At 31.5% G+C, this 11195-nt stretch overlaps 1 protein-coding gene across 1 annotated transcript; it reads right to left on the bottom strand.

The window, feature by feature from the left end:
* Positions 1–2541: 2541 nt before the first annotated feature.
* LOC120353855 lies at positions 2542–8549 on the bottom strand. Its single transcript, XM_039439080.1, has 2 exons — positions 8019–8549; positions 2542–4195 (listed from the first exon to the last, which is right to left on the bottom strand). The coding sequence occupies exons 1-2, from the start codon at positions 8547–8549 to the stop codon at positions 3845–3847; spliced, it is 882 nt and encodes a 293-aa protein (XP_039295014.1). The 3' UTR covers positions 2542–3844.
* Positions 8550–11195: the final 2646 nt, after the last annotated feature.

Here is an 11195-nt window from a genome sequence, read left to right as displayed (position 1 = left end):
ACTGTATGTTATTGTTACATGTATAATACGAACTATATTCATCAGTCAACAAACTCAATAGTAAAGTGCGCTTACTTGACTTGGATCCGTAAGCACTCTAAAGACCAACCATCTGGTTGTGAAGAAGCATACCAGCAGAATAATAATAATAATATAATAATAATAATAATAATAATAATAATAATAATAATAATAATCCTTTCCTTTCCTTTTTCCTTCGTCCTGGTACCCCCAGAAGAAGGGAGTTTATTATAGAAAATATAACAAACAAAAATGAAAAATACACTTATAAAAAGAAATCTTACAAACAAAACAAATGAAGAATAATAAAAAAAAGCAAGAATGACAAAAGATAAGAAGATTCCCTTTCAGTAGAACATTTCAAATATTATAAACCAGACGAATTATAAATTCTCCAAAACCTTCTAAAGAAGGTTTGACTGGAGGAGTCAAGTTTTACATTATATTAAAAAAAAACCATAGAAATAGTACATTGATACAATCAATCTTGATACAATCAAAATTAATTGATACATTGATAATAATTCATTTAATTGTATTGTGTAGCAATAAAATAATAAAACAATGGGATTTCAGTTGTTGCTTATCACAAACAATAATACACAAGAAAAAATATATATAAAAAAGAAAGAATTTATGAAAATCATTCAAATTCACTCAAATTATTTAACAGAAAGTGTTTCATCTTATTCTTAACAATTGAAATTCTATCCAGACCAATTAAATCATCTGGCAACTCATTGAAAATAGTTGGTACAACATAACTAAGTTCACATTTACCATGATAATTATTGTATTCGGGCACAATAAACCTCTTATAAGCAGCACCTTGTCTTCGCTCATGCAAAATTCTACTTGACATTTTAAAGTTATTAGAAAAATAATTATTTAATAAGATATCATATCTGAAAAGCTCGTTTACAGGAAGAATGCTATATTTTTAAACAAATTTGGCTTAGGGTAACTCTCTTGTTTTGAATGAACTATTTTCAGCAAGGAATTTTGTAATCTCTTAACTCTATCAATTTCATAGCCACTTGCATTACCCCAAACATTGACACCGTATCTTACTACGGATTCAGCTAGGGCTTTATAAACAACTATCAATGTCTTCTTTGAGACAGATCGCTGTAAGTTATATAAACCAAATAGACATGAGCGAAGACGCTGGCATACACTATCAATGTGAGGACCCCACTTTAAACAATCATCAATGAAAATACCTAGATATTTTGAATTGTAACTTGTTTGACCTTTTCATTACAAGTACAAGGAGTTCCAAAGTTATTCTCATGTAGACAATTTAAGGAATGCATAGTAATATTAGTGGACTTTGAGGTTTGACGTGGCGGTCTCATATGCATACAAGTGGTTTTTTTAAAATTCAAAGTCAAGCCATTATCATGGATCCATCTTTGCATTCTATCAAAGTCTCTTTGTAGCAATATTCTTGCTTCATCAAAACTTGTGTGGCTGGCTACCATAACTGTGTCATCAGCATACTGAAATATCTTAGTTTCCTTTGAAACACCAACCATTGTGATTACTGACACCAGATAAAGCAATGGTCCAAGATTGGAACCTTGTGGCACACCAGAGGTGACAAATTCATGGCGACTGTAGGATTTTCCTACTTTAACAGTAACCTTTCGGTTATTCAAATAATCTATTAACCAGTTAATACCTCGTCTTGACAAACCAATTTCACTCATGGACTGTACAATTTTATGAAAAGATAAAGTGTCAAACGCTTTCTTGAAATCTAGAAATAATATTAAAACATGGTAATTCTTATTTAATTTATTATTATATAGTTACATAATTGGGATAAAAGCTGACCAGTTGATTTGTCGCGTTGGAATCCAAATTGAGCTGAAGGGATTAAATTGTGATTTTTTAAATGCATAACTAATTCATTACAAATATACTTTTCAACTATCTTATCAGGTGAAGAAAGTATTGAAATAGGCCGATAGTTAGAAATTTCTGATCTGGATCCATTTTTGAAAATCGGTCTTATTATGGAAGTTTTCAATTTATTTGGAACTTTACCTTCCTCTAATGATAAATTGATTAATCTTGTGATAATTGGTATGAACTTGATACTGTGATTTTTTATATCAGACATCAAAATATTATCAATCCCTGGAGATTTATTTGAACTCATACTTCTGATGATATTACCTATTTTTAATTCATCTGCATCAGGTAAGTCAAAGCTAGGAAAATTAACATTGGTATCATTATCATTTTCTAAATAAGTAGTAATATTACACTCATGTTTTGCAGCTCTAACACCTTCTGTGAATTCACTGCAGAAATGGTCCACAACCTCCTCAACCTGCCTATCACCAACCACTATGTGTTTCATTATATTATCATCAACTGACAACTTTTCTTGTCTACCCATGGCAACGTTGATTAATGACCAAGTATTTTTTATGCTATTAATGTTTGTCTCAAATTCATTTTTTAGAAAATTACACTTTGCCTTTTTAATATCTTTATTTAATTTGTTACGATATTTCTTATATGCTTCCAAGCCCTCTGGTGTACCAGAGTGTCTATACAAATTATCCCTTTCTTTCAATCTCCTATGCAACTCTAGAGTCATCCAATTCTTTTTAAGTTTAACTTGAGATTTGTTTTTAACTTTGATTTTTGATTTTTCATATCCCAAGTCATAGACTCGGCATAACTCATTATAGAGCTCATCACAGCTATTCAAACTTAAAATGCTATTAACATCAATATCGCTGAGGTAACGATTTATTCTATTTTTTAAGTAAATATATTTATAATCACTCCCAATAGTTGAATTCACACTAAGATTTTGATCTATTGGACATGAACATAAAACAGAAAAATGATCACTTATTCTACTTTTTACTACACCAGTATAGATTGGTTCATCATACTTCATCCATCGAACAAAATAATGATCTAAACAAGATCTAACTGGTACTCCCTGCAGGAAAACCTCTCTTGTATTACTCCAAATACCTCTAACAAATCCCATGGAATAGAGCGTATCTAAGTATTCTTTTATAATAGAAGACCTATCCTCATTCAAATTGAGGTTGATATCACCTGACAACAAGAATTTACAATCAATGGGTACTTTATTAATATTTTCATTGAGCTCTTTGATAAAATTAGACTTAGATAAATTAGGAGGGCGATAAATACCCAAGAAATAAGTTTTGAAATTTGCATTAATACTAGAACGTATAAATCCTTGAACATTTTCAAAAGTAACAAAATTATAATCTATCCTTTCAAAAATAAAACAATTTCTTAGAAACATACAAACACCACCACCACCTCTATTTTCTCGCAACCAGAAATGCTTATTGAAACCCTCAATTTTGAAATGATCCATCAGGTAAGATTTAGTTTGTACTTCTGTAAAAAATATCAAGTCAAGTGATTGAATAAATTTATCATAAGCTAGTATGAATTCATCAAAGTGCAACTGGATTTTTCTAATATTGAGAGTAAGTGAATTGAAGTTGGATTTGACACCATTCATATTATGTCTATTGGTCCCTAAAGAAGAAGAAAGAGGTACAAACAATTCGAGCTCAGTAACATCATGGAAAATACTCTCTTTAACAAATGAATCTGAGTCTGGATTCAATTCATTTGCAAAATTTTGAGTAAACAAATCATGAACGGATTCGTCTCCTTCATGATCAAACATTGGCACGAATCAAAAATGAAAATGCATATCTGAACAATGCTTCTGAAATAATTCAAACGATTTTAGTGAGGTCATTATCCCTCAATATCTCAATGACAGGCTCCTTTTCATTCTTACGAACTAGAATCTTTCCATTCTGTACCATACATATTTGTATCCATTCTTAACAGCTTGCTGCTTGGTCAGCCACTTTAGGTTTTTGAAATAGGCGGAAAGATTTTCAGATACAAACACCAATTGATCATTCTTAGAACAGGAGGAAATTATCTGAGATTGCTTAATTTTAGGGCCCTTTCGAGCAGAACTTACAATTTTTTCCTTCAAATTCCTACTTTTCAGAACGACAATGATAGAATTATTTTGTTTCTTATTTCTAGTCGGTAAACGGTGCGCAATATCAATATCTCCTATCACAAACTCAGGTACAATTTTTTCAACAGTTTTTGTCACTAGCTCATAAACATTCTCATCCTAAGTTGAATATTAAACAAAGAAAAACAATGAACTGTTCAGTTTGCGATAAAGATCTACCGGATGATAATGATTTTATTACCTGCAGCAGGTGTCAGTCTGGTTTACATTATAACTGTTCGGGTGTGTCAAAAAGTACGTGGAAGGCAAAAGGAGTGCAGAAAAAAAATGAATGGGAATGTCCTAAATGTAGATCCAGGAGTAGATTGAATAGCTTTGAAGTAGACTTTATTGTATTAACGGAAATTAATTTAAGAAATGAAGAAACAAATTTATACGGGATTCCGGGATTTGGAAATAAATTTAAATGTAGATCAGATGGAAGGGGAGGGGGAGGATTGGCAATTTTTTATAGAGATGGTTGGAGTGTCGATGAGATTGTAATAGAGTTTAAATCCGCTGAAATGATGTGTCTAAGAGTTAATAATAATGGGAAACAGATGATATTAGCAGCATTCTACAGGCCTCCCAATCAAAATGTCAATTTGTTTAATGAAGAGCTAGAGTATTTTTTATCCTTGGAAAGGATTAAAAATGAAAATAATATTGTTATGATGGGAGATATTAATATTTGTTATATGTCATACATGTATGGATCAGATAATTATTTAAGTGTATTGTATTCAAATGGTTTGTATAACAGTATTCAGAAACCAACTAGAGAGGAATTGTATGATAATGTATTAGTGTCTAAATGTCTAGACCATATCAATGTTAAATTGCATGATGATTTCTCATTTTCATCTTTTGTTGTTGAAAATAAAATTGCTGATCACTATTGGACAGGTTTGAAAATTGTTATGAAAAATAATTCGTATGTTCATATGGAGAATATTGATGATTGTAAAAGTATAATTTTGAATAGTCGAGTTAATTATTTCATTCAAAATGAAAATTGGTGGCCTATATTGGATATCACAGACCCATCTGAGATCTACAATGAGATATTGAATAAATTTACAAGTATATATGATAAAAGTACAATAAAAGTTAAATTCAATAGACGTAAGACAGAAAATCCCTGGTTCAATGATAGTATTAGGAATTTAATAGATAGGAAAGAGTATATTTGGAATAGGTTGAAAAAAGATAAATACAACTTGGAATTAAGAGATCAATTTAAGAAGATTCGAAATGAGGTTACATTCAAGATTCGTAATGAGAAAAGATTGTATTATCATAGGATATTTTCTGATAATTTGAATGACAGCAAGAAAACTTGGGAGACAATCAATCAGTTTATAAATAAGAAAAGTAAACCTACTATTTTAGATTCAATTAAGAGTAGTTTCCAGATTAATGATGAGCATCAAATGTCTAATCTACTAGAAGGGTTCAATTTTTGTTTCAAAGAAAGTGTTGAAAAAATAAATCATGAGATGAATGGAGAGCCATTTGACTTGGCGGCACAATTTGAGGAAGGCAATTATACTATTGGCAATAAAATGAGCATGAATCTGAGAAAAATTAATCAAGAATTATTAATCAAAGCAGTAAATAAGCTTAATTACAAATCTTCTGCAGGCCCTGATAAAATTAGACCGCAGGATATAAAGTCCAACTTATATTATTTGAAATTGATTTTGATGCATTTAATTAAGCGAATTGTTGATACTGGGAATATACCACCTTTATTGAAAGTAACTTACCTTAGACCTATTTTTAAAAAGGGTTCTCGAAAAAATTTAGAAAGCTATAGGCCAGTAGGCTCAGTATCTGTTATAATGAAAATTTTAGAGCACTACTTATGTATGCAGTTGCAACAATACTTAGACAAACATAATATTTTGAATAATTCACAATACGGATTTGTTAATAAGAAATCTACTATTGACTTATTAGAAAAAATGACAAATGACATCAATGGTGCACTGAATGATAATAAGTTTGTAATAGCGGTGGCAACAGATTTGAGTAAGGCATTCGACTTGGTGAATTATAAGATCATGCTATCCAAACTAAAATTGATAGGCATTAGTGGAAAATTTCTTAGGATATTTGAGGACTATTTTAGGGATAGGAGATTGCACGTCATTATAGGTACATCAATTAGTAGTGGTTATAATCAGACATGCGGATTAATTCAGGGTAGTATAATCTCGCCGACACTCTTCAATATTTATGTCAACGATTTGGCTAGTCTAGCATTCAAGGGTAGTATACTACAATATGCAGATGATAATTTACTCTATGTCATGGATAGTGATTTACAAATGGGCTTGAGAAACATGCAGCAGGATCTGAATATGGTAGTGAAATATTTTTACAATAATTCTATCAAGATGAATGCTCAGAAAACTCAAATGATTATATTTAAGAACCATAGAATAACTGTAAATGCTTTTAACTTGTTCAACGTGGTATGTCATAAAACAGAATGCTTAAGAGAGAATAGAGTAGTATGCAACTGTCAACGCCTTCCAGTTAATGATAGTATTAAACATCTGGGTATAAACTTTGATTTACATATGAGATTCAAAACCCATATTGATATAATGACAAGAATAATGAAGGTGGCGCTTTACAAGTGTTCTAGAATTAGTCATTACTTTCCAGTGAATACCAAAAGAATTATATACTTCTCAATGATACAGAGTATTATTATTATGGAATAACAGTGTACTCCCTAGCCCCTCAATACGTAAAATTGCCATTGGAGAGGACTATGAGAAGAATTGTTCAAACGTTGTTTAATGGAATTGAAAGAAATCTGCTGGGAATTTTATCATTTGATTTATTAGCCAAGTACCATGACTTGTCAAGGAACTATTTTAAAGAGGAATATAGAGTATTAAATGAAATTGTTTATGGGCTGCGACAAAGAAATTACAGAACGCAGAGATATAATAATGTTTATGGGAAAAACTTACCTAATAATAGAATACCCGATTTATTGAACTCTCTCCCCATAGAATTAAGAAATTTGGAAAGGAAAGGTGAAGCTAAAAGGAAATTAAAGGCATATTTTATGAGAATTAATAACGAATAGGAAAAATAGCTAGCATAACTTTAGATTATTCTGATTGAAATTATTAAATGACTTACCCGTTGTAAATGTTAATGAGGTTAGAATACTTGATTCAATGTTATAATAAGTTGGCTATGGTTCAAAACGCATTTAAAGCTAGAAGTTTACTTCCAGATTATTATAAATAATTTTCATGCTACCAATTATATGAATAACTTCCATATTATTTATAAACACTGAATTGAGCCTGGTATAAGTAGATTTGTTTGTTAGATAATAAAGTCATATTCAACAAGATTAAATGGAAACACATAAAAATACGATGTATAATTTGAGCAATTAAGGGTTCAAAATTGAAAATAGTAGAAAAAGAAAAGTTTTTTGTTGAGTTTATTTCTTGTAATGTTTATACTCTGATGAAAGAAAGGTTATAATAATTATTATTATTATGAAAAAGATCAAAATGAGTTTTAGCAAGAGTAACTAACTAGATAAATCTTGGTAGTAACCTGTGTGTATTAATTTGTGGCTGAGACGATGAAAATCAAGTTGGCAGCAAATGCCTTCTGTATGGATATCTGTGATCAGAATACTGTGACAAAGTGGGATGCTAAAAAAGTGTACCGACAATCTGTACTGAACTGTTTTCGAACTTCTTTTGTTGACTTTGTGTTCATTGGAAATGTCAAATTGTTTTAAAATAATTATTGTCTGTAAATTTTCTAACTGTATACCTCTCAAATAGCTAAATAGCTAGAGAGGTTATTATATATGTACTTGGTGAAATGTAATATTGTGAAAATTGAAATAAATAAATAAATTGAAATAAATAAATTGAAAATTGAAATTGAAATCCTGATTTTCTTCAAGTCCAAAGATTTCTATATTATTTCTACGACCGTATTGTTCAATAGAGTTCAATTTGTATTCCAGATCCTCGATTTTCTTGTCTTTTATAACTAAACGTTTTTCCAAAGATGCTATTTTACTATCATTTCCTTTTACACGTGATAGAACTTCGTCGAAGCTATTACTCATGAATTTCACGGAATCGTGTAAAGTTGTAATTTTCTTCATAAGACACGTGAAAACCAGTTTCAGTTCTGGATTAGAGATTGTTTTTGTAATTGAGTCTAAATCGAAGTCTAGATCATCACTTACCACACTTTCAGTATCTCTATTGTCACCAGTTACCTCCCTAGCAGCACGACAACGTTGAGGGCAGCGCCATTCATTCCTCTTCTCCTGTGTTTTTCGTTGTTGGGTTTTTCTTGCGACCCCAGCACAGCTATAATGGTAAACTGAATTACAGCCATCGCAACGAATGCAATCATCACCAATAATTTCCTCGTCATTTGTACAATTTCTATCTCCACACTCAGGCATTTTATAAATAATAATAATAATAATAATAATAATAATAATAATTATTATTATTATTATATTATTATTATTATTATTATTATTATTATTATTATATTATTATTATTATTATATTATTATTATTATTGTGACTGCTGACTGCCGAGCAATGGATTCGGATAAGACGAGTATTTTACTAAATAGTTTCATTATTTAAGATCCAAATAACTGCAGAAAAGAGAGACAACTGAACAAAATAGGAAAGATTTTTCCCAGAAATAGTTAATAAACGAATTATACAGCTACGAATAATTATCATAGTAAAAGAACAAAAATCAAAATCCACTAATGATTCTAGGTAAGCTCCAAATAACTGAAGAAAAGAGTGATAGGTTTCAGAAATAAATTGTCAATGGTCTTTTCAAGAATAACCTTCTCGTGGGGATTTATCAAAAGAATGACCATTGTTTGAAAACAAGAAGTTTAACAGTCCCTGTAGTACAGTCCGTCCAAGAAGTATAACGGAACCGTCTTATTTTGGAAGTGCCAGAGATTCGATGTGTCTTACTTTGTCGTTACTGTACGAATGTAAAAGTGTTTGGCGCTTAACGCACACGCCAATTCGAGACTCTTTCAAAACAGTCTTTCCGTGTCGCAGGCGTACGGTGTCGCTGGATGAGATGATCGCTGTCCACTTCTGTCAGGTTCTGGGTGTGTCGGAGGTCTAAGGTGGCGCGTACCCAGATGACGTCAATACCGTATAGATATAACAACTACAACTACATTATCAAAGATCTGAGTTAAAGATAGTTCAAATAATATTTTAAAACAAATTTTGATAGTTTTGGGTCTCTTATAAAATATTATTCTACTGTATGTTTTCATAATAATTATTATAACTTCTTACCCCATCAAACCTTCACCACTCATCCACTTCCTCCTCACACCTCCACTCTTCTTCCCCACCACCCTTTCCTCCACAACCCACCAATTTTCACTTTCACAGCTTCTGCTCACTTGAAACTAATATCATAGAAGCTTCCCATTCAATCAATGCTGACAGTTTCTAGTGCATCTTACTAGAATAAGATTCATTTTACACTGTCAGCGTTCATAATATATGGCATCGATGGCTCCCCATTCAACCAATGCTGACAATTTGAATTGGATCTTACTAGAATGAGATTCATTCTACATGGTCAGAATTCCTTATGAATAACATGGATGCTCCCTATCCAATCAATGCTGACAGAACAAGGTGGATCTCTCACTATAGCACACCACTATCACACAGAAACTTTGTTTCGCCGCCGAGCGCCGAGGTACAAGCTCCACGAAAACTTTTGACGGTGGTTTCGCCGAGCCGAAAGTTTTGCAGAAGTGCGAACTGAAAGCAGGTTAGGCCTCGCCTTTTGTTATCATAGCTGCTGCAGTTGAGCGCTGCCTCAACTATGTTCTTCATTGCCACAGTGGAATTATTATTATGATTACGGTTATGGCTATCATAAAGTGGTGGTTTTTGAGCGTGAACTTCATTTTTCTTTCTTCGCAGGTTATGATTGAACACGTAACTTAAAATCATCAAGGCTCGCATGAATACGAATGGAATCAGAACTGAAAGATAGTGACAGAAATTCGAAATTTAACCCATCATCACACCCATATTTTTTTTGTGGATACAAATGGGTGTTTTTGAAAGGACTCAGAGCTGAAAGATAGAGACAGAAATTTGAAATTTCAAATTTATTCCATCATCACACTCATATTGTTTTTGTGGATACAGATGGGTGTTTTGGAAAGGACTCAGAGCTGAAAGATAGAGACAGAAATTTTAAATTTTAAATTTATATGCCTAAAATTTCATTCATTACAAATAGACTAGACTAGTGATTTTGAAATAGAGCAGTCTGAGATGAATCTACTTTGAATTAAAATAAGATACATCAAAATTTGATATTTTCTCTTTGTATCTATGTAATTGAAATGTCAATGAAATGTTGATGAAGTGATTTAAAACTAATTTAGTCTTTGATTAGATTTAAATCACTTCATCAAACATTCATAATAACGAGATGCTTCTATATGCAGTGTTATATTGCCAACAGAAATCACTTTTGCCACAGGATTCACTCTATAAGATTCATTACATTATACTTGAAGGATATGCTACACACATAGATTGCAGTTGCATGAAACATTAATCGAATTTAACAGCTGTTGAATTCCATCATCTAAGTGACCAATATAATCATTTTTTTAAACACAAATAATAACTACTACAGATGAAACAGCTCAAATCTTTGTTATAAGGTAGGCTAGGTATAATATTGTAACCAATGTACCTAGAATACATTGAATTCTAGGTACATTGGTTGTAGCTATAGCTTGGATGTGTTATAGGTCTGTCTTCACCATAGGTCTGTGATAGGGAGTTTGTAAAAGTTTGAGGTGAATATGGGATGGTACTGGGATGTAGGGTTTACTAGTTAAAATGATTATTGGATACATTTTTTTGAATGAAATATTCTGAAAAGTAAGTTTGATGCTTGAAGTAATAAGGCAAAGCCTCAACGAAGCAAATCTCCTAACGTTTTTCTTGAAATATTGCCAACAGAAATAGTTTTTCTTGAAAAACGTTACACTTTGACATATGCAATAAATGACTCTCAC

The sequence above is a fragment of the Nilaparvata lugens genome, chromosome 12, assembly GCF_014356525.2.
Source record: "Nilaparvata lugens isolate BPH chromosome 12, ASM1435652v1, whole genome shotgun sequence".
NCBI lineage: Eukaryota > Metazoa > Arthropoda > Insecta > Hemiptera > Delphacidae > Nilaparvata > Nilaparvata lugens.
The sequence above is the reverse complement of the archived record's forward strand: the minus strand, read 5'-3'. Positions and strand labels throughout refer to the sequence as shown.

What these genes read in the sequence shown, in the direction of transcription:
- LOC120353855 (XM_039439080.1), bottom strand. Translation starts at nt 8,549, where the DNA reads ATGCCTGAGTGTGGAGATAGAAATTGTACAAATGACGAGGAAATTATT. An exon ending in TTGGACTTGAAGAAAATCAG is followed by an intron (nt 4,196 to 8,018) that starts GATTTCAATTTC and finishes TATTCAACTTAG; the next exon opens with GATGAGAATGTTTATGAGCT.